At 32.5% G+C, this 23,841-nt stretch overlaps 3 protein-coding genes across 3 annotated transcripts; 2 read left to right on the plus strand and 1 right to left on the minus strand.

Annotated features, from left to right (window-relative positions):
- Nucleotides 1–3,462: 3,462 nt before the first annotated feature.
- LOC112275834 (uncharacterized) lies at nucleotides 3,463–4,568 on the plus strand. Its single transcript, XM_073530504.2, has 2 exons — nucleotides 3,463–3,875; nucleotides 4,292–4,568. Exons 1-2 carry the CDS (start codon nucleotides 3,605–3,607, stop codon nucleotides 4,522–4,524), a joined length of 504 nt encoding a protein of 167 aa, XP_073386605.1. The 5' UTR covers nucleotides 3,463–3,604; the 3' UTR covers nucleotides 4,525–4,568.
- Nucleotides 4,537–4,944, plus strand: LOC141044816 (disease resistance protein At4g27190-like; the record flags this gene model as incomplete). The annotated part of the gene is made up of 1 exon (XM_073530549.2): nucleotides 4,537–4,944. A coding segment is annotated over one exon (408 nt), but the record flags the coding sequence as incomplete, so codon positions are not given.
- A 4,711-nt stretch (nucleotides 4,945–9,655) lies between these two features.
- LOC112275835 (UDP-glycosyltransferase 86A1) lies at nucleotides 9,656–11,337 on the minus strand. Its single transcript, XM_073530702.2, has 2 exons — nucleotides 10,651–11,337; nucleotides 9,656–10,519 (listed from the first exon to the last, which is right to left on the minus strand). Exons 1-2 carry the CDS (start codon nucleotides 11,101–11,103, stop codon nucleotides 10,358–10,360), a joined length of 615 nt encoding a protein of 204 aa, XP_073386803.1. The 5' UTR covers nucleotides 11,104–11,337; the 3' UTR covers nucleotides 9,656–10,357.
- Between the last annotated feature and the right edge of the window lie 12,504 nt (nucleotides 11,338–23,841).

Genomic DNA, 23,841 nt, shown 5'->3' on the forward strand with positions numbered 1-23,841 from the left:
TTACTCTCTTTGTGGTTTATATATATATTCATTTACTGATTTCCAGTTTATCTATTGGATTCAGTTTCTCAATTCATTACACAAAATTACGACTCTCAGAGTCTGGCTCTCCAGACTAACTTCTCAATATTCAGAAACTATCCATTACTCGTCAAGAACAAAGAAACAAAAAGAGATAGCACCAAGCTTGCCCCAGCTTACGACTATCATAGTTTGGCTCTCGGCTTATGACTCTCACAGTCTGGCCCTTGACTTATGACTCTCACAATCTGGCCCTTGACTTACAATGCTCACAGTCTGGCCCTTAGCTTCTCTTTCCTCAATCTCTTTATCCTACCAAAAAGATGATCCGTCGGTGAGCGGATTCCAAAGGTTATGATCCTTTGAATTCTTAACCATTTATTCCACTAACAACCTATTGTTACCAACTTAATTGCCTAACCATCAGTCTAATTCTCAAGGTTATTAATAACCAACCAGTAACTTACCACAAAATTTATTTGCCTATTCTATAGGTATAATAATTGATTAAGATTTATTTAAGAATTAATTCAGTTTTGATTAAGATTTAACTAAAATTTGATTAATATTGAATTAGGATTTAAATAGGATTTGATCTAAGATTAAGATTTGATTAGAATTTGATTAGGATTAATTAAGAATTTTAATAGGATTTGATTTGAGACTAAAATTTATGTAAGATTTAATTTAGGATTTAATTAGAATTTAGTTAGGATTTGGTCTAATATTTGATTAAGATTTAATCTACAATTTGGTTAGTATTTGGTTAAAATTTGATCTAAGATTTAGTTAGGATTTTGTAGGATTTCATTAGAATTTATTTAGAATTTCTATTTGTAATATTTCTATAGAATTCTTTATTGTAATTTTAAAATTTTTTATTTTAAAGATTTTTTTAAGATTATAATTATTTCTTTAAGGTTTTATTTTTTTATTTTTTTTTAAGTTTTATATTATTTTTTAAAAAATTAATTTATGGATTCTTTATATTTCTTTTGTAACTTCTTTTAAATTTCTTTTAGATTGATTAAAGCTTAAGTAAGGTTATTAAAAATTATTTAAAATTTAATTAATACTCTATTAGATTTGGTAGGATTTTGTTATTGTATTTCTACTTATCTTCTATATTTATAAACCTAGTACATTTCTAAGCAAGAGTACATGTAATACAACATCATGATATTTACTCAAAGTATTTTGTGTTATTTTAAAATTTCACTTTATACTTCATCAAATCACCTACTTCAGAAGGTAGGTGATTTTAGAATCAAAATATTAAATGAGAAATAAGTCGAATATAAAAAACCATGTTCCTTGCCTGAGCTCACTTTTTCTTTGATTTCATATTATATTGTCTAATACCACGCTTTAGTACTCCAAATAATAGTAGATCCTTCAAGACTCTGAAATATTGACCACTTTTGTAATTGATGAAGAATTTAATGAATTATTTAAAAAACACTGTCAATAAGTTGACAACAAGTTTCACGATGATTTTTTTGGGTTTAAATAGGTAAAAGAACTTTTAGTGGTTTATGGCACAATCATGAACTCGTGTTTCATCTTATAACTAAATTATGCAATTGAGTTTTGATTTATTTTATGAATGAGTTTGATGCTGAGTTTTGCCAAATAGTAAAAATATTATAAGAAAGCTTTCAGGTAGTGCTTTCATCCATCAAAGATCATCTCATTTTAGAAGTAAAATCCATTATTTAAAAAATAGTATTGCTTAAAAATTGGCTTTAACACTAAAATATCTAGGATCTAGAAATAAAAGATTAAATAGGACCTAAGTTGTTGGCAATGGCATTGTATATTTTTTTACTAATTGGATGATTTAGACTATTCTATTATTCTAATATTAGTATTTGTGGTAGCCAAATATTATCCAAAGACTTTAAATTAGCCAATCTTTTAATCTACTTGGCTTCAAATATTACATTCAACTTATTGATGGGACACAATCCTTCCTAAACCAATGGTCAAAGAATAATGGAGATGCATTCTTTGACAGGAAGAAGATATATTTTGTAAATGTGTAGATTGTTTGTGACTTTGATCATTGTATTATTGATCTAATCACTAGCTAGTTTTGATCTTACGCAAATATAACAGTATTCAAAAAGATAGACATATTAAAAAATTCCAAAAAATACTTTGATCCTAGACAATACTTGCAAGCAAACTTGGTTTATGATGTAAGCCAAATAATTATTCATGGCTTCAAGTCTCTAGCCACTAAATACTTGATTAAAAAATAATTCAACTATTATTTGATTAAAATATAGGTTGAAAATAAACATTGTATTAGAATCCTAAAAGGTTGTATTTTACATAATATGGTGGCTGATGTGGATGATATATAGATGTTTGAATTCATTGAAATTAGCTAAGAGCCATTAAAAAAATTTGCTGCCACATTTAGAGAAGAATTTTTTTTTAAAGAAATAATTGGAGACAAAGCCATGGGACATAATTATGCATTTAGTGTTATATTAATGTATGATTCAAAGTAGAAGATTACAATTAGATTTATTGTAGAATCTTCAACCATCCAAGTTTAGTTTTTCCACACATAGTGTTCTTTGTGTATTATGCAAGTGAAAATAAAAATAAGCACTTAAACTTAAATTATTTTTACATAATTTTTTAGCTATTTGATAACTTCTTTTATTTGTATAAAAATTTATCCAAATTTTAGATAAAAGTGATATATGATTTATTTTATTAATGTCATTTCATAAGAAAAAATAATAATTAATTAAATAATTATAAAATAATTCCTTTATATTTTATTATAGCAAAATAAATACCAAATTGGTATTTGATATAAGATAAATAAAAAATCTAAATATCTCCTTAAATCAAAATATTTTAATAATCCCTAAATCATCTACTTTGTATAATTATTTTAAAATAAATTTTTTATTCTTTTTTTAAATTCCAAATTCTTATCCCTACATTCCTTTTACTAATATTTAGGGACTCCCAACAATTAATTGTCTATCAATGAGCTACTTACACAATTACATGAAAATAAACACTTAAATTTGAAAATTTTGGCATGCTTGAACATGACATTTCAACCAAATTGCCATTTCATGAATCCTTCCTTGGAATCTTCAATTTTAAAAGATATTCTTTGTTGATGAATTTCAGACATCGATATTAGAGAGTTCATCAATGAGCAGATCAAAATTATGTCAACCTTCATTAAAAAAAATTGAAGGTATGTATGATATAAATTAACACGAGTGTTTTTACAAAAAATAATTTTATGCTATATCCAAAGGCTAAACCACCAAGAGGACTTTTCTCCACCAAATAGGGGAATTCGATACTTCTGAAGCATGGCATTGCAAAGTGGACTTGAGTCACAGGATTTAAGATTAATGGAGGTAAAACAATGTAATTATATTAATTTCATGTCAGGTACGGGACGGCGACCAAGATTCTAAAAATTGCAGACAAGATCAGGAACTTATGTCTTCAGTCCCCACTTGAAGTGTTGGACGTCGCACTATCCATCCAACAGAAACTGGAAAGTGGAATGAAGGAGATGCATTAAGACCAGAGGAGGATGGAGATCGCCATGGTCACTAGCACTACTCTCACAAACGTGAATTATAATTGCAATCTAAGAGCTAAAGAACTGGCGTTCGACAAAATCAAGAAGTGTGTTGATAATGTGGTTCATGGAAAGCGGGGTAGTGATGCTCCACAACGACAGCAGATCGTACTGCAGGCGGTGTTTGGGTTGGATGACATTACTACGAGGTTGAAGGCTTTGGTGCTAGAAGGACAGGAGATGGGGCCTCGAGCTGTTGGTATCTGGGGCAAGGGTGGAGCAGGTAAGAGGAAGAGTGAAGTTGGTTGTGAGATTGACATTTTCTTTGAAATGGTAAATATTTTGAAGTGCTCAATAATGTGATGTTTGAGTGCTGAAAGCATCGAGCATCAGATATTCTAAGTGGCCAAAGCGTCGAGAATTAGGACTAGAATCATACTCAGGGTCTTGAGTTGCTCATTTGAAACCTTCACGACTCAATGCCCAAGTCTGGAATAAATTGAGAGATATGAGGTTTAGATGAGTAATCTGAGGATTAGTTGTGAGGATTGTACTTGATGCGTCCTTTTGAAAATATATCCTAAACCTGACCAAGAAACTAGTGCAATAAAACAACAGTGATAAAAAGAAACGCAGTCATACGATTAAATACAATGTTGATATTAAAGATTTTCGTTGTATATTTTTGGTGAAGGGCAGGCAAAAGGCTGTTGGCGCAACGAATACACAACGACCGACAAGTCCAACAACATTACAAAACGTCCATCATCTGGCTCACCATCGGCCGAGACGCATCAATCAACGCACTGTACGAGAGCATGAGCAACACCCTCCAGGCCTCACTATGGATGTCCTCATCGCCCGAAGTCTCCAGAACCACTCTCTACAATGAGCTTCTCAGGCGCAAAGTCCTCATCTTGGACGACCTCTGAGAAGACAGCTTATTAGAGTGGTTGGACATCGCAAAAGGACCGGGCAGTGTGACCCTCGTTACCTCTCGAAAGCAATCAGTGCTCCAAAGAGCCAACGCCGCAGAGTTCGTGGTATTATGCTTGAACGAAGAGGACAGTTGGAAACTCTTCTCTGCGCATGCGTTTGGAGGAGTGGGCAAGTGCCCGAATGAGCTGGAGACCGTTGCAAAGTTGGTTGCTAGGGAGTGTAAAGGTTTGCCTTCGGCGTTGAAAGGCATTGGCGTTGCGATGGTGGGGAAGACGCGAGTGGGTCATTGGAACCTCGATTTGCAGAAGCTGAGAGACTCTTGCGTGCTCGACCAGAATGTTGAGGTGCAGCTTTTTCATCGCATGAAGCTGAGCTATGACGAGCTTGATACTATTGATTCTCGTGCCAAGTAGTGCTTTGTTTACTTCGCTGCGTTTCCGGGTAAAAAATCTGATACACGAAATCTCATTCTTGATCGTTTTGAAATATCTCGAGATTGTGTTTGATGTCTCGAAATTGGTAGAAAGTGCACCGTGTGTGAACATTTTTGTTAATGAGTGATGTTTGCAATCGATAAAAAGAAAAAAATCCCCTACAAGGGTTAATTGTTGTTTGTCAAGTAACTCATGTAACAGGTGTTTTGTACAAGATTAATTGCTTATTTCACAATGTGGTTGCTCTTTAGAGTATGCAACTGTTGATGCACAGTACCTCTTATGGTACTGGATTGGAGAAAAACTTGTGGGAGTGCGCGGGGAAGATCCCACAGAAGATGCATATTGTCTATTGGGGATACTTATTGACAGGTCTCTCATGGACCTAATGGACTGTTTCATGTTTGCAAGGACCTTCAAATTCAAAGTGCATGATGTCCTCCGAGACTTGGCACTCTACACATTGGAATATCGTATCCCACCCCACAAAAGGGCATGTTTATTGCGTCCTGACAGAGGTTTGACAAATTTTCCTCAAGAGTGGTTGACTCAACCCTTGGAAGCCAAAAGGATATCATTAAAAGAGCATGAGATCACCACACTTCCTGAACAAGTTCAAGCATCCCAGTTGCAGACATTGATCCTTGAAGGCATGGTGGGAAATTTCGGTGAAGTGATGGGATTGGTTGCTATTCCAAAGCAGTTTTTTGTTACTTTAAACAACATAATGGATTTGGATTTGAATATATGTGATTTGAAAATGCTTCCTGATAGCATTGGAAATCTTAAGCTTTGACACACTTGGATCTATCCTACAACATGAGCTTGGTTAAGCTTTTAGCTACTATCAAGAATTTACAAAAGCTTAAACATCTTATCTTGAAGCGATGCATGACTTTGGAATATATTCCAATATATGTAATAAAGCTGATGGCTTTATCCCTCTTAGATGTTGAAGATTGTGATAGTTTATTGCAAGTTGGAATTTCTAAATTAAATTTATCCAGGACAATATCAAGCTTCAGGGATAAATAGAAATTGATCTTGGATGACGTGGTAAATGATTTATCAACTTTGGAGGATCTGAACGTATCGAATCATTAAAATTTTCCTATTGATCCTTATGGTTTCAAAATGATGAAACGATTAACTGTTAAGAGGTAGGTTCATTCGCAAAGAACTCAAATCAAGAGTTCTTATTTTTTTAGAAAATAAAATAAAATAAAAAAGTTCCTTCATAAGTATCAAAAATACTAATATCTATTTAATTCAAATTAGTTATTTTTTGTGTGAGATAGATCTGTGTGTGGTATGTATACAAAAATGTATATTGATTTACAAGTAGCAACACCACTAGAAAAAACACCCCGTCTAAGAGGACTAACACTCATACTATCAGGAACAATGACGAAACTGAAGTTATTCAAAGCTGATTGAAAACAATGCGAGACTTCGCTAAAGTTTTTGGCATCTTGCAACAATCTTTGCACAATTAATTTGCATGGCATTCCATTACCAAAGAAATTCTGGGAAGTGGATCTCACCTCTTGTTTTTGTCGAGCAAATGGCGTTGACATTGGTTTCAGGACGGCAGATGAGATGCATTTAATTCCGGACGCTGTCAAATCCTTGCCGAATCTGCATTTCATTGTGAAGTAGCTTAGAAATGGGTGTTTGTGAGCTTTCCTTGGTGTCAAAGAAGATGAAGAAGAGTGATTCAAGTTTTTGAGTTGGTATGAATGAAGAGGTGGACTTGCTGATTGTACCACTCTACATGGTTTTTTTTTTCAAGACTTGTTTGGAAAGTGTCTTTTGTGGTTAATTTTTTTTAATAAATTATTGTGTTGTCCTACAATTGAATATTAGGACTAAATACGATTGTGTGAAAATTGTATTATTTTGAAGGTAGGGAAATATGGGACTTTTGGTAGTTTGACTCTTAAGTTTTGACTGACCTAAAAATATTGGTGACTATTTTGTCAAGTACAAAAATCTTGCTTGGATTCACTTGTGGATGGAATGTTGCATGTAGTTGATTCAACATACTTTCATTTACTGTTAATTCCTAAATTTATGCTTCTACTTCACATTATTTATCACTATATTTTGAGCTTACTATTTATTTTTTATATTGGAATACAAAGATGTATTCAAACAGTTGATTTTGTTGAATTCTTGAGTAATAATGTGATTTGCATTTATTTTTTTAATCTACATAAGACTTACAAAAAAAACGTGATTATATAGTACCTTCATCATGTTTAGAGTTCAAAACACATTGGATGTTATTTCTATGGGATTGAAAGCATCCAGATCAATAGTTGTGATGAAAATCTTTGTCTTTTTATTTTAATATTTGTTTTCAAGAGTTGCTTAAACATGTATATCGTGGTGTTGGAATTTTTATCATTAATTTTTATCATTAATTCCGATATTCGGCAAGATGATTAATTCATGGAGCACCTCATAATAAATTTTGGCAGCTTGTAATTTGTTTGTTTATTTATTTTTTATTCTGTAATATAAAAAAACCATATCATTCAATCTTGAAATATTCAAGTTTGAGAAGAATTTATAAGGTATTTTAAAATATTATGTAGATATAATTACATTAATTTTTTGTGATTGTAGATAAAATATTGAGCCAATTATCAAATCATAAGCTTTCATAAGCTTCTTATATATGCACTACATATTCAACTTGTATTACAAATAGCCAATATGTATAATACATGGCCAATTTTTTGCTTAGGTTTTTAATCTACCAATCACCTATATACACATGTAAAGGCAAAGCCACGACTAAAAAACTTATAGGAAACTTCTCCACAAGATATTATTATGTTTATCTACTTTTACCTAATTTTATCTACTTATATTATCTAAGTAATTATTAAAGTAAATATATATATTTGTAACATGGTGTAATTTTTATTATTTTTTTTAATATTTTATTTAATTATTAACACTACTTAAATTATTTCATTCAAATTATTAAAAAAATTAATAATAATATCTAAAACCTAATATTATTAATTAAATTTATATAAATAATTAATTTCTTATATTTTTTGATTTTCTTGTATAAAAAAATAAATCAATTGATATTAAAAATAAGTTGAGATAACCTAAAATATATCAAATATATATATAACTTCTCATCAACTTGAACAAAACTTACAATGAAGTTGTTAACTTTTTTTCAATCAATTAAATACTTGAAAAATCCAGCTTTCATAAGCTTCTAAGATGTTCTTCTTATTTATGTAAAAGTAGTTTTAAGTATTATATTAATCTTTATAACTTTGATTGGTATTAAGATAGAAGATATGTTTTATTTATATAAATAATTAATAATTTAAGATCTTTCAAAATTCTAAGTTATTTTTGACAATTACTATTTTATAAAATTGGTTGTAAAATTATTTTAGTTGAGATATTAAAATTAGAGTCTAAATTGTTCAATAATTTAACATAAGCACATCACAAAGTTGGTTAATACAATAATCATTAGCATGAATAACCATTGGAGCAAATAAGAATATACTTTTTAAAGTTAATAATTGCTAAAAATATAATTTTATAATATTTTTATTATTTGTATGAAAATCAAAGAAAGAATCATGTCTACCATGCATTTTAGAAAGATCATTCCAAAGTTTTTCAATTTATACACAAACATATTACAAATAGAAAGCTCAAAAATAAAAGTGCAAAATACAAGATGCTAATCCTATATATACATATATATAAACATGCACAAGCATTTTTCTTGGAAATATCATCTCTAATATTTTTGCTTTAAATAAAATCCAACTTTGAAGTTTAAGTTGCTGCCATTCTGAATTCAATGCTGTCAAGTTAAAGAAAGTCTTGAAATAAAAGACACAAGGGTTAGTCAATTAATCAAGATTATCAACTACAACCTTGGTCATTTTAAAAAAAATAAAATCATTAAAAACATATCTATTAATGAATAATGACAAAATAATGCAGTAAATAATGAATAAATAATCTAATCATAATAATCAATAATGAATAAATATTGATTAGTGTACTAATAGGAGTGTTGGACATATGTATAATAATGTAGTACACTAATTAATATGCAATTCATAGATAGTTGTGTTTGTATTGAAAAACCCAATTCTTTCTAAATAGACACATGCACAACAAGTATCAGCAATGAAACTTGTAATTCCACTGTTAATAAAAAATAAAAACAAAACTATTCACTAGAGATTGGATGTAGATTTCTCATCTTTGATAATCTCACAATAAGTTGCAATTGCAGATGGGGGAGATGCAGAAGTTGGCTCGGAAGGAGATTCAGTAGTGTTACTAAAGTGTGTTGTTACTTGACTTTGCACTGTCAGGAGTCGGGGAAAATCGTTGCGAATGTTTTTAGCTGATTTAACGTTAATGTTCTCTCCATGGATAATTGGACGAAGCTGCGTGATTATGTGAGGCCTTAGTGCATCTATGACACTCTACGCTATGTGTTTCACATTTTTGAGGGGCCATTTCTCTGCGGTTTATATCCGAAAAGTGCCAAAGCTTAATATTCTCTCGAGTTGGTTAAAGAAGAATAATGCCAAGTATATGTACACGCCGAAATCAACGCCCAAAACTTTCTCGACAACAGGGGTATAATCTACAAGGTGTTTTGCAGTTGTTTTGTCAATTGTCGTGATTTGAAGTGTTTAGCTCCATCAAGAAAATTTTAATTCCATTCTGGGACGATCCACCTGGAGCAACCGCCTTGTGTGCAAACTCCGCCATGGTTTTTGTGCGGTTGCGAATGTCAATACCAAGAAACTTCTGCATCAGCAGGCGCACAACCCTCTCCACTTCCACTTTCCTCACGAAGCCATGTTTTCCTTTCACTACTTCAACGGCTACTTTCGCAGTGTCTACCAGAAATCTGCATTCGCAGCCCGCCAAGTTCCGTCAGTCAAACTCTGTCCTGTACTATTGGTAATGAGTCTACAGAAAATCAGAACTTTTCATGCAGGGTGGATTGGTAACAACCTGGAGGATATTGGCTCTAGACATGATTAAGGTTTCGTGTAAATGCAATTTGGAGAAGATTTAGTTGGGGCTGGAAGGACAAACCTGCAATTCATTCTCTGCTCAGCTACCATAGGCTTTCAAATAGGTGACAGCTCCTAAAGTCAACAGTAATGGAGAGGAGGGAATTCATCTCTATGAAGGAAATTCCTATATGCAGGCTTCTGTCGAGCTGATTTCAAGTTAAAAGGGTACGCAATTTTAACTTATCACCTACTACCTTCAGCGCGGAAGTCTAAATGAGGTTGTCTACAGCATCGAAAACCCCTCTTTCGAAATCACAGAATGTGTTTATGAGAATGCAAGACGCATTTGAAAGTCGTTAAGTGTGTCTCGTGTAGAACTTGTGTTTCGTGCTGGATTCTTCAGCAATCAGATATTCTGGCAGGTCGTGAAAATCTAGCGGAGGAATGCCAGGAATGTTAACATAACCTTTGTGACTACTCGGAAATGGGAGTATACCCTCTTCAAAGAGTTTTGGTATCTGCATTAAGAGTTACACAAATTACAGGTTAAAATTAGATCCACCCTCCACAGCTGACACACTAGAGATCACATTGCGACGCACTTATGTTGCAAACAAGGTGTGAAAATTTCAAAAGGAAGTTAATATACCGTAAGTTGCATGGCAGCACAAGCTGCAGGAGAGGTGAACAAGACATGATTTGGAATCTCAAACTTCTTTTCTACATCCTGAGTCCACCCGCCAAACATGTCCGAGATGATGCAACACGGCGCTGCACGCGCCTGTGAATGTCCATCACTCTTTAGTTTTTGAGGCATCTCCATCGCCATTCTCAACCACTCACTTAACATCTCAGCCATTCTCACATCACTCACTTCAGAAATTGCCTCCATGAAGTTGGACGGCCCCTCCCGCAAACCTACAAAGTTCACCTTGTCTTGCTCCTGAGAGGCGATGTGCTTGTCCGAGCTCACCAACGTCACCCACACGCCATGCCCAACCAGCTGCTTCGTCAAAATTATGAACGGAATGGTGTGCCCTTTCAACGGAGAGGGCACCAACACAACGTGCGGTTGCAATGCTCCGTGTTCAGAGATTGCCATATTCAACCCAGCAGGCCTGATCGCAACAACAACCGCTGCAACAAGAGCGACTGTGTATCATATAGCTGCAAGGCAACATTGCTGCATAGAACTAGTTGAGCTAGAGTTCTTCTCTTGCTTCTCAGATCGTCAAGATGTTGCTTCTCAAGATCTCAGCGGAAAATCCAGAACCGCAGATGTGGAAGGTCTGTCGTCACGGATGAGGTCGTTATAGCGCTGTTGACAAACCTTCCACATCTGCGGTTCTGGATTTTATAAAATAAAATGCAAAGGAAACAACATTAACTTACTCATCAAGCTCAAAACTTAATGCGCCTCCAGAGCCAATAGCAATCGCTCTCAAAGTCAGAGTGTCGATTAAAAAGCATGGTCAAGATACCGACGTGGCCAGAAAGCAACATGACAACTTAACGGCCATGAAATCGTTTCGAATATGCTCTGTGTGCTTTATGTCAAGCTCAGCGCATTTCACTTAAAGACAGTAAGCACCTCGCAGTCCTCAAACCTCAACCGTATCTGATGCCTTCTTGCTCTTAGTGCACTAGTCAATGGAGTTTGAGTTCGAAGAGAACATTTCTCCACCACACCGTTGAGGCTCAGAACACATCAATAGAAGCATACCCCATGACTCCAAGCCAAGCTTTGCACTGTAGTTTGTGGTAGAATAGCAGCAATCACCATCAAGCTGTGGACACACTTCGTGTGTGCCAAAGCTGCTTTCCAGAGCACGGTGTGAATGAGGAGAGAGACGGGAGAAATGGATGAAGGTTGGAAGTTGAACAAGGATGAATGAATTTCAGGCCGAGAGAGGATGGATAAATCTTTAATATAAATAAAATAACAACTTATATAACTTGAATCCTAATCATCACCAGTTAAAACTTCCATGTATAGCATAAGATATGCATATGAAAAATGTCTTGTCATATGATAGTAATTGCAGTGTAACATACAATGTAAATGTATATATATATATATATATATATAAACATAAATACCAAGTTTAAAGTATTTTTTTAATTTTATTTGAAAATATGATGTAATATTATGCATTATTATCATTATTAATTACTTAAAAATAATTATACCAAATCACAGTTACAAAGACATAGTTGCATCTTGATATAGCAATTTGATTGATGAAAATTACATAGTTTCTTCTGTTCACATCACTTAACCCACAAGGACAAAATCCATCAGTATCAATTCTTGTGCTAAACAAAAGCATTTTAGTTTTGAGTTGCAATGGTAAAAAAATCACCTTTTCGTATACCCCTATCCAAAAACATTAACAGAAATTAAAGCAAAGAAGATCACATTTTACATAGAAATAACATAATTATATTGTACAATAAATAAAGGGGAATGTTAAATAGTCCCATGCTTTTACTAAATTGACCCACCAATGATGAAGAATATGGTAATCATAATGAATGTGGTTGGTTTTCATTGGTTGTGGATTTAATAGTAGAAAAATGAATCTAGAGGTCATTTATTTTTTCATGATAATTAGAATAGGTGGGTCAAATTATTAAAAGCTTGGATCTATTTAACATTTCTCTAAATAAATGGTTGAAAATTTTCAACTTCAAATTTGAATGTGGTCACTATTTTCTTGCAAAGTTTAAAACTCAATTACACTACAAAAGAAGGTGTTGGGATATTTATTTGTAATGTTTGATGAAAAAACATGCATTAAAAAAACTAACACATGGGATTCAACACTCTATAATTACATACTCAATTTATTCCCAAACAAGAGTGCACAACACACAACCAATTATGGTTAGATGGACGATACTTTATGGATGAGAGATACTTGATGGACGGATGAATATATGGACAAGTGGATGAATGAATGGGTGAATAGACAAAGTGAATGAATGAATGAATGGGTGAATAGACAAAGTGAATGAATGAATGAATTGATGAATATATATATGGATGGCTGAGAGATACTTGATCGTTGGATATATGGATGAGAAAATGAAGCTCGCCCCACCCCCACACACCCAAAGCCTTGATGGAGATCACATCAGCGAGACACATCCTCTTTTGCAATTCCTCCTTTTTTCATGCAGTGGAATAATGTTAGCAGTACACCACATCAGATCGGCCTTGAGGGACCTTGGCCACAAATGAAGTTCAGGTGCAAGTCTTTGCTCCGGGACCGTTCCTCCAGAATCTCGTCATTTTCATTCTAAAGAGATCCCCCACACAAAGTTTGCTCAGAAGAGGACTTGGTGTCATTGCAAGTTGCTCTTCCAGCACCGATTGAATAGAGCACTATTAATGGAAATCGGAGAATCAAAAGCTTTTCTTCCACCTGCTGCATGCCTGCCCTGATGAGCATGTTCCTCTTGTTGTGCAGCCACACACAATTTCGAAGTGTGGGAGCAAAAACCACCATGTGTATGTGCAAAACTGAGCGGGAAACACATTCGAGGCACGATGAGACATCTCGTGGGTGAAGCAAAATAAATCAATCTGTTCGAATTTACCAGAGTGTTGAAGTGGCTTTCAATACGTCACATGAAGACCTACCTACAGGAATTGAAGTTGCTGATGGGCTATAGCGAATTGATCCTCAGCATGTTTGTGGACATTTTTGCCAGTTGAGGATCTACTCAGCGTTTAGACGAACGCATCATACAGAATCGTGGACATCACTAACGAGTTTGAGACTCCTGTGTTTGTGCTTGCAAATCTATGTTGATGATTCAGAGGGGAACGTGGACCGCCTTCAGCAGGATTCTATTACAACTTCGATTTTTAACGTCTGCTGAATAGCTGAATTCTTCTGCTCCTCCAATTGGAAAAGCTTCAAGATGACGAATCCGGTTAGGCAGGGAGCATAATTCTTTGATGAGTATGGTTGACAGATTAAGAGGAATTGACTGTGGAAGATAAAGCAGGGAGGGAGTTCTTTCGGGGTAATGCAGGCTCTGACTCGCATTTTTCCTTCTAGGAGCACTGGCCTATCTATCATGATGCTTGGCAAAAGTAGTGTTTTAACTTAAACTACAGAACTGAAACAGGGTTTACTTGTTCTTGACCTGGCAGACCCCATTGAAATGGTTCAAGGTTGCAGATCTCCCAATGTATCATTACATTGCTTCTGTGCCAAGGTAGTAACATTTTTAGTGAATGAAGCATGCAATACTAGTTGTAAATGGTCAAGTTTGGAGCAATCCTAAATCTTTATATTTCCCTATGATGTGAATGCCACAATTGTTACATGAAGTCTTGCTTATACTGATTACAAGACCTCTGCAATAACTAACCTCTACAATTCGCACAACCAATACTAAATCTACCACCTATTAACATCTTTTAAGTTTTTGACTATTATTAACTCATAACTTAATTGGTAAATTGGATAGAGAACAAACAAGCAAGCTTTTTCATAGATTTCTTAGAATATATTATAGAATTAACTTACTTTTATCTACTTCTATTTACTTCTATTTATTTATACAGGTAATTATTAGCTTACATATGTATGTCTGTGACATTATTCCCTCTTTTAGAGATGAGTTTCACAAGGAGCAATCATCATATGTTGAAAAAATCTATGATGCGACAAATCTTATTTTTCACATACTGAGATCTTTGTTCTCTTTAAAGATGGTTGATAAGGCCTCTCAACCATTGATAGTGTCTCATACCAGGGTAAGAAGACCACCATGTTATTTGGTCATTTTTGAAGCTTTCAAAACTTTCTTCAAATAAAATATTTGGAACACTTTCAGGAATTGCTCCTACTTTTAATAAAATTACCAAATATTGGGAGTCTCTTTCAAGATAGTGATACTAAACATGTTGTATCTCCATCTATTCAAAAAAAAACATGTCATTCTTAAGAATCTTCATTTTGATTGCATCATCTTAAAGGTTGTGATAATTGCAATGTCTCATCTAGCAGGTCAGGAAACAAAGGCTCTTTAGTCAAATCTGTTGGTTGTTGGTTTTCTATCTCCTCAGTGTTATAAATTCAAAGAAGCTACAAACAAGGATTGAAAGTAGAATGTTATCTTGCCTAGATCTTGTTTCTTTTATAGGAAAGGTCTTTATCTTGATTTTGATGGATGTCATCAATAAAAAGCCTCTACCTTCTTTATTGTATTTGCAAGATTCTTTGCTAGCTTCCATGTGTATTCACTAATATTATATCTATGCCAATAAAGAAGATATTCTAACTTATTTTGGTGCCACCTTGAGTCTAACACTTCTTCTACTTCAAATTCTTCATTATTGTCCACTTGTATAAGAGGAGATAGCACTTGTCTTCTTTTTGGTATGTCTATTGTCTTGTATGGTTCAAGAAGAGACACGTGGAATATTGGATGGATTTTCATTGACTCTGGAAGGTGTAAATGATATGCAACTGGATTGATTTGTGCAAAAATAAGAAATGGTCCAAGCCTATGATAGTCCAACTTGTCACAAGGATGAGTAGTCTTAATATTGCAATGAAGTAGCCATGCCTTGTCACCCACATGGAATGGTGGTTGTTTCTTTTGATAGACATCCGCATTGATCTTTTGTTATTGTTGAACTTCTTTTAACTACACCTTTATTGTTGTATGTAGCTCTCACAAATAATTTGTCAAATCTTTTGCTGTAGGATTATCAGCTTTTGAAAAGTTAAAAGTATAAAGTCATGGATGATAACCATAATTAGAAAAAAAAAGTGTTTATTTTGTAGAAGAATGTACTATATTATTATAAGCAAACTCTGCCAATGACAAAAGAGTTGTCCAATCATGTTATTGATAATTGATGGTACATCTTAAATACTCCTCTAAAACTTAATTAATACGCTTTGTTTGTCCATCAGTTTGAGGATGGAATGCCAAAGATAATTTTATATCTACTTTTAGAATCTTGAAAAGAGTCTACCAAAATCTTAATATAATCTAAATACCCCTATCTGATATGATATCATTGAATAATCCATGATAGTGATAGATATTGTCAAGAAAAAATTTAGCTATTTCTTCACATGTGATGGATTTTATATATAGTACAAAATGTGCCATCTTGATAAAATGATATATTATCATAAATATAGAGTTATAAGAACTTGAGATTGAAAGATTTGTGATGAAATCCATAGAAATGAAAGACCATGGTTGTTTTAGAATGGATAATAGTTGAAGAAGTCCATAAGGTCGATTACGGAGAGTTTTTGATCTTGAACAAATGTCGTATGATTAAACAAAGTCTTTCACACCCTTCTATATTTGTAGTCACCAAAAATCTCTAGATATAAGCTCCAAAGTCTTGTTGTATCCAAAATGTCCTGCTATTGGAAAGTCATGACGTGCTTGAAGAACATATAATTGTACTTCTTCTTTTGGAACATATAATCAACCTTCGAAATAGAATAAGCTATTTTTAAATTCAAACTTAAAAGTATCTTGGGACTTAGAAGAAAGATTCTTGATATTGTGAATAAGAAGATTAGAAGACATACTTGATTGGATTTGTTTCATAAGGGTTGAATCAACAATCAATGTTGATTTCATTACTTGAAGATGAAAATGCTTTGGTTTCAAGAAAATCATTCTTTCTTAATTAAAAGATGTATCTCTTTCTTTTGGTACAAGATAAGAATATTTAGAAAGACTGTTTGACAAACCTTGTTGCTTTTTTAGTCAATATGTGATTTTGAAATCAAATATTGATAAAGACATGCTCCAATGGGCTTGGCGACGATTCAAAACACATGTTGATATAAAATACTTGAAATTCTTATTGTTTGTATATACGATGATTAGATTGAAAGTGCCTTCTAGATGATAATACTATTCTTGAAATGAATATACGATTGTAAGATCTTTGTTGTGGATTTCGTAGTTAATCTTGACTACTAAAAATTTTCTAGAATGAAAAGCTATTAGGTGAATTTTATTATCTGTTCCCATTTGTAATAATATGCCACCCAAAGCAAAGTCTAATGCATCTATTTCTATAAAAAATACCTTGAAAAAGTTGACACAATACAAGATTGGTGCAGAAATAAAAGCTAACTTCAAAGCTTCAAAAGATGCTTCAACTTCTCTACTCCACTCAAGTTTGTCTTTGCAAGTGAAACGTATAAGTGAGGCTGCAACTCAAGAAAAGTCTTTGATGAAGATCCAATAATAGTTAACAAAGCCTAAAAAGCATTGGACATCTCTTACTGTTTTTAGAATCTTCTAATTTATAATAGTTTAAACTTTTTTAGGATCCATCACAAGTGCATCATTTGAAATCATGTATCCTAAGAAGTCAACTTGAATAGTATAGAATACATACTTTTCTATCTTGGTATAGAGTCCTACATCTCTTAATTTTTGTAATACACGATGAACGTGAAGTTCATGTTCATCTGTGTTTTTAGAATAGATCAAGATGTCATCTAAATAACAAATAACAAAATCATCCAAAAACTCTCAAAAATATCATTCATTAGATGTTAAAAAGCTATTGATGCATTTATAAGTCCAAAAGGCATGACATTGTATTCAAAATGTCTATACCTAGTCCGAAATGTAATCTTCCATTTATCTCTTTCTTTAATATGTACTAGATTGTATGTTCCCCATAGGTCTATTTTAATGTAGATCTTAGCTTGATTCAATTGATTGAGAAGTCCAAATATCAAAGGTAGAAGGTACCTATTCTTAATGGTGATCTTATTGAATCCTTGATAATCTACACACATCTGCAATGATCTATTTTTCTTCTTCACAAATAAGATTGAAGCTCATGCTAACAATTTGGAATAACATATAAAATTCTTGGCCAGATTTTCTTCAATATATTCCTTGAATTCAGCCAATGTATTTTGTGATAAACAATAGATAGGTCCAAATGGCGATTGTACTCTTTCTTGAAAGTCAATTGAATAGTCGTAGGGATGATGTTCTGGAAGAATATCTGCATTCTTCTTTTCAAATACATCTTAAAATTCTTGATATTGGCTTGGAATGCTACTTGAAGTCTTTGCATCATTAGAAATAGGTGTGGTGTATATGATACAAGGTGATCCTTTTTTTGCACCATGCAAGAAAGCTCTTCTATCTTCAAACACAAGTTTTATTGTGCTAGATTTATGACTTTCTACTAGATTAATTTCACTCTTAGTTATACTTTTAGAGAAGTCAAGAGCATGAAAAATTCAATCTATTTAAGGATTATATTTTTTTAACTATGATAAACCTAAAACGACTAGATTAGAGGAAGATCTAATTATATTGAAGATTATGTAACTACTATGACCATTCATTGCTACATCTATGGGGATATTTTATGTATAACATGTCCAAAAGACAACAAACAACCATCTATGACTTCTACATGAACAAATTTAATTTTTTGTACTTACAATATTTTATAACTTTTAACAAATTTTACATTTAAGAAACAAGCTGAGGCTCCTGAATCTATCAAGGCAGAGGCTTTATAATTATTAGGTCCTAAATTTATATCTATTATAAAATAAAGAGAGGGTTTTAGGACAGGATAGGATCTTGATTAGAAATTGTACAAGATTTCAACCGCATGGTCCCAATTGTAGCTAGATAAATTTGTTTTTTGACACATTGTCTTCTTTGATAACTGTGCTCTTCATTTTGTAGTTTCATCACTTCTTTGGACAATATTAAGTAGTGTGTTTAGATTCTCTACAATTATCAAGGACATATATATTTATCTCAATAATTACTTATATAATTAGATAGAAGTAGGTAAATATAGATTAATTTCTAAAAGTCTTTTAGTGAAGCTTTCTAGAAGCTTTATAGATGCAGTTTTGACTTTAGATGTGTTTGTAGGTTGGAAACTTTGCCAATAACTTAAATACATGTTTGTAGCTCGTGAAACAAGTTAATTCCGTATAGTAGCTTGTGGAACAAGCTAACCATGTGGTGCATATATAGATAACTTGTTATTCAAGTTAAGTCATGTTCCTATCAAAGTCAACATGTTTTTGAGATTCTATAGAACATTGCCATGTAGCTCTTAATTAAGAATATACATGGAGGTAAGAGTGAAGCCTTCTTTACTCTTGTCAATACCGTTCAAGTCCTTAGTCTTGTTTCAAGACTTTTTAGTCTTCTTGTTTTTGGCAATAGCCATTCTAGTTAATATTATATTACCTTTTGAGTGACTTTCTAATTTTCTTCAATGACACAAGAGTGTATCGAGGATTCTCTTTCTTTGAGATTCATATCAGTGATAGTTTGATAAGAGTCCTAGTATACTATTTTTGTCTTATTGTAGAAGTGAGTGGATTATCCCACTTCTATTACTATATTTTGAAGATTGCAGACTATCCACCTTTTAAACAAAAAAATCTTATTTTTTTAACACTGATCTTTTTTTAAAGAGAGTCCTTCTTTATAGAAGTTTTTATAAGAGGTTGCAGATTATCTTGCTCTAATTTAACTTTTTGGATTTGTATGAATTACCTATGAAAGGTGAGGTTATGGATACTACACCTAGTGGAAGTGAGAATAGATTTGCAACTATTACAGATCTTCATGAGCTTGTCAATACTCTTAAAGTAAAAATCTCATATATTTCTAATGTGAATTATAGAGGTACTATGCCTACGCTTATAGAAGAAGTTCAGAGTCTACGGCAAGAAATTGTGTAAGTAAAGGAAGTAAGTAAATCGACCTCACAATCAAATCCAAGGTATTTTCATTCTACAAGAATAATAGAGACAAGGATTAGTATGCTTGAGAAGTTTGATAGAACCAGATCAAAATTTCAAATTTTTTTGCAATTAGTCAAGTTCTATCTAAGGTTGCATTCTTTCTAGTATCTTAATGGATTTACTCAAGTTGGATTCATAGACACGCTTCTATCAAGAAATGCTTTCTTGTAGTTTGCACCTTTAATGAAAAAAGATTATCAACTTTTTTATGATTTGAATTCATTCCTAAAAGTATTTACGGCTTTATTTGAAGGAAGTAATTGAAAAGAAGTAGTAAAGATCAAAATTTTATTTTTACAACAAGAATCACAATTAGCTACGACATATACTACTAAATTCCAAAACCTTATTTGCGATGTAGATTGAAATGACAAAGCACTCATCAATCAATTTTAATATGGATTATAGGATAGTATCAAAGATTTGTTATTAACAATATCAAAGTAATATCTTTCGAACAAATTTTTGCTCAAGCCATTGCATGCAATAATCAATTATTTGAAAGGCGTCAAGAATAAAGACTTGGCTGGAGAAGAATAAGTCAAGTAATGGCGGTAGCTTCTAAGTATTTTGAAACATATTCATGAAAGCCGGAACTAATGCAAATTGATACAATATGTTTTAAGTCTCTCACGGAGCAGAAAAAAACTTGACATTGCGAAGAGGGATTGTCTTTATACTGAGGAGAAGCTAAGCACATTGCTTAATATTATCCAAAGAACCAACACAATTACAAAATGAAGAGCTTAATTACTAAAGAAGATAATGTATTGAAAAATGCGTTTCTATAGCTACAATAGGAATCGTGCGGTTAGAATCATGTACAACATCAAGTAAAGGTCTTATTCTCTCCTCAATCTCCTCACCTTGTTTTATAATAGATGTATGTTTAGGACCTAAAAATCACAAAGTTTTTGTCTTATTAGATTCAAGAGCCTTAGCTTGTTTTATAAAAAAAGATTTTGTCAAAAATCAAAAAATATCTTTAGTCAAGAAAACTAAATCCGTACATGTAAAAGTCATAGATAGACATTTGTTATCTTCTTGGAATGTTATCCATGAGACTGTTCCTTTCGATATAACAATTAAAGATCATAACAATGTAGTAGTATTTCATGTAATAAGATCTCCCTTCAATTTAATTATTTTAGGATTATTGTGGATAAAAATATTTAATCCTCAAATAGATTGGATTTCTTGTAATATTAAGTTTTTTGGTAGTATAATCCAAGATCAAATTAGCAAAGTAGAAGTACAAAAGTCTTGTACTTCCAAATCTTTACTGTTAGGTGTGAGAGCTTTTATACATGTTGCCAAAGAAGGATCATCTTTTGTTATATATGTTATACCCATTTCTAATGGTGAATAAATGTCAAGTGGTATTTTAATCAATATAAAGAATTTCAAGATATTTTTGAAAAGAAAAATGTAGATATTCTTCTACAGCATCAACCTTATGATTATTCAATTGATTTACAAGAAGGAGCTCAACTACCATTTAGATCAATCTATAGCTTATAACAGAATGAGTTGGTTATATTAAATGATTATATTGATGAAAACTTGGTAAAGAACTTCATACACCATTCTAAATTCTTAGCCGAAGCTCCTATCTTATTTGTGAAGAAGTAAGACAGATCTCTATGGATGTGTGTGGATTATCAAAAATCAGCATCAAGAATCAGTATCAAGAATCAGTATCCTTTACTTTTGATTTCAAGAATTTTTGACCAACTCAATCAAGCAAAGATCTATACCAAAATAGATCCACGAGGAGTATACAACTTAGTTCGTATAAAAAAATGAGATTAATAGAAGATTGCTTTTCGAACTAAGTATGGATATTTTGAATATAATATCATGTCTTTTGGACTCACAAATACACTCGCCGCTTTTAAACATCTTATGAATGATATTTTTTGTGAGTTTTTAGATGATTTTATCATTTATTATTTAGACGACATTTTAATCCACTTTAAGAATTTAGAAGAATATGAGCTTCATGTTCGTCGTGTGTTACAAAAACTTAGAGATACAAGATTATATGTCAAGTTGGAAAAGTATGTATTCCACACTACTTAAGTTGACTTTTTAGGATACATCATTTCCAACAAAGGCTTTATGATGGATCTTAAGAAGGTCCAAACTATCATAAATTAGAAGATTCTAAGAATAATACGAGATGTGCAATGTTTTTTAGGATTTTCTAATTACTATCAAATCTTCATCAAAAACTTTTTCGAAGTTGTAGCTCCACTTACATGTTTGATTTATAAAGACAAATTTGAGTAGAATAAAGAAACAGAAGCATCATTTGATACTTTAAAGAAGGAATTCACTTCTATATCAATCTTGCATTGCATCAATTTTTTTAAGGCATTTTTTATGGAAACAAATGTGTCAAACTTTGCTATAAGTGCCGTGTTGTCACAAATGGGAATAGATGACAAACTCCACCTAGTATCTTTCTATTCCAATTTTTTTTGAAAAATTGAGATTAATTATGAGATCCATCACAAAGAGCTCCTTGCAATTGTGGATTCATTTTAAAAATGGCGTCATTATCTAAAAGGTCCTTTAAGTCTAGTCATCATATATATGGATCATAAGAACCTAGAGTACTTCATGTTAGCACATGTTTTGAATCGTCGTCAAGCTTGTTGGAGCATGTCATTATCCAAATTCAATTTCAAGATTGTTTATCGACCTAAAAAGCAACAAGGTCTATCAGATGCCCTTTTTAGACATTCTTATCTTGCACTAAAAGAAGGAGATGCATCTTTTAATCAACCATAAACAATCCTCTTGAAGCTCGAGTATTTTCATCTTTGAACAATAAAATCAACATTGATTGTTGATTCAACCTTTGTCAAGCAAATTCAATCAAATATATTCTCTAATTCTCTTGTTCATGATATCAAAAATACTTCTTCTAAGTCCTATGACACTTCAAAGTTTGAGTTTAAGAATAATCTATTATATTTCAAAGATTGCCTATATATTCTAGAAGTCGAGGCACTATTAGGTGTCCTTCAAGCTCGTCATTATTTTTCAGTAGCTAGACATTTTAGATACAACAAGACATTGAAGATAATATTAAGAGATTTTTTGTGGCCTCAAATATGGAAGGCAGTCAAAGACTTTGTACAATCATGTGATACTTGTTTAAGTTCTAAAACTCGTTGCCATCAATCTTATGGATTGTTTCAACTATTACCTATTCTAGAACAACTATGGACTTTTGTTTCTATGGATTTTATCACACGTCTTTCAATCTTAGGTTCACATGATTCAATATTTATAATTATAGATTGCTTCACCAAAATGGCACATTTTGTATCATGTACAAAATCTATTTCAAGTGAAGAAATAGCAAAGCTTTTGCTTGATAATTTCTATCGCTATCATGGATTGCCAAAGGATATTATATTGGATAGGAGGACTCAATTTGTATCAAGATTTTAGAAAACCTTATTTAAGATTCTAAAAGTAGATATAAAACTTTCTTCAGATCTTCATCCTCAAACTAATGGACAAACAAAACAGGTGAATCAAAATTTTGGAATAGTATTTGAGGTGTACAATCAACTATCTTGAAGATGATTGAACAACTCTTTTGCCATTGGCAGAGTTTGCATACAATAATTCAATATATTCTTCTATGCAATAAATACTTTTCTTTGCTAATTATGGTTATCATCCACGATTTGATATTTTTGACTTTTTAAAAGTTGATAATCCTATAATGGAAGATTTAGCAAATCATTTGTCAAAGCTACATGCAGTAATGAAGATACTATTAAAAAAAGCTCAAAGATGACAAAAGACCAATGCAAATGTCTATCGCAAAGAGTAACTATAATTCAACATAGGTGATAAAGTATAGTTACTTTGTCACAATAATAAGACTACTCATCTTTGTGATAAGTTGGACTATCGTAGGTTGGGACCTTTTTTTATTTGTGAACAAATCAATCTTGTTGCTTATTGATTACATCTAGTAGAGTCTATAAAGATCCACATTGTAT

Source organism: Physcomitrium patens, chromosome 23, assembly GCF_059467195.1.
Source record: "Physcomitrium patens ecotype Gransden chromosome 23, ASM5946719v1, whole genome shotgun sequence".
Classification (NCBI taxonomy): Eukaryota; Viridiplantae; Streptophyta; class Bryopsida; order Funariales; family Funariaceae; genus Physcomitrium; species Physcomitrium patens.

Excerpts from the sequence above, each read along its gene's own strand:
- LOC112275835 (XM_073530702.2), bottom strand. The coding sequence starts at position 11,103 with ATGGCAATCTCTGAACACGGAGCATTGCAACCGCACGTTGTGTTGGTG. Across the intron at positions 10,520-10,650 it reads GTGCTGCCATGCAACTTACG|ATACCAAAACTCTTTGAAGA; the intron begins GTATATTAACTT and ends CTCTTAATGCAG.
- LOC112275834 (XM_073530504.2), top strand. The coding sequence starts at position 3,605 with ATGGAGATCGCCATGGTCACTAGCACTACTCTCACAAACGTGAATTAT. Across the intron at positions 3,876-4,291 it reads CTGGGGCAAGGGTGGAGCAG|GCAAAAGGCTGTTGGCGCAA; the intron begins GTAAGAGGAAGA and ends GGTGAAGGGCAG.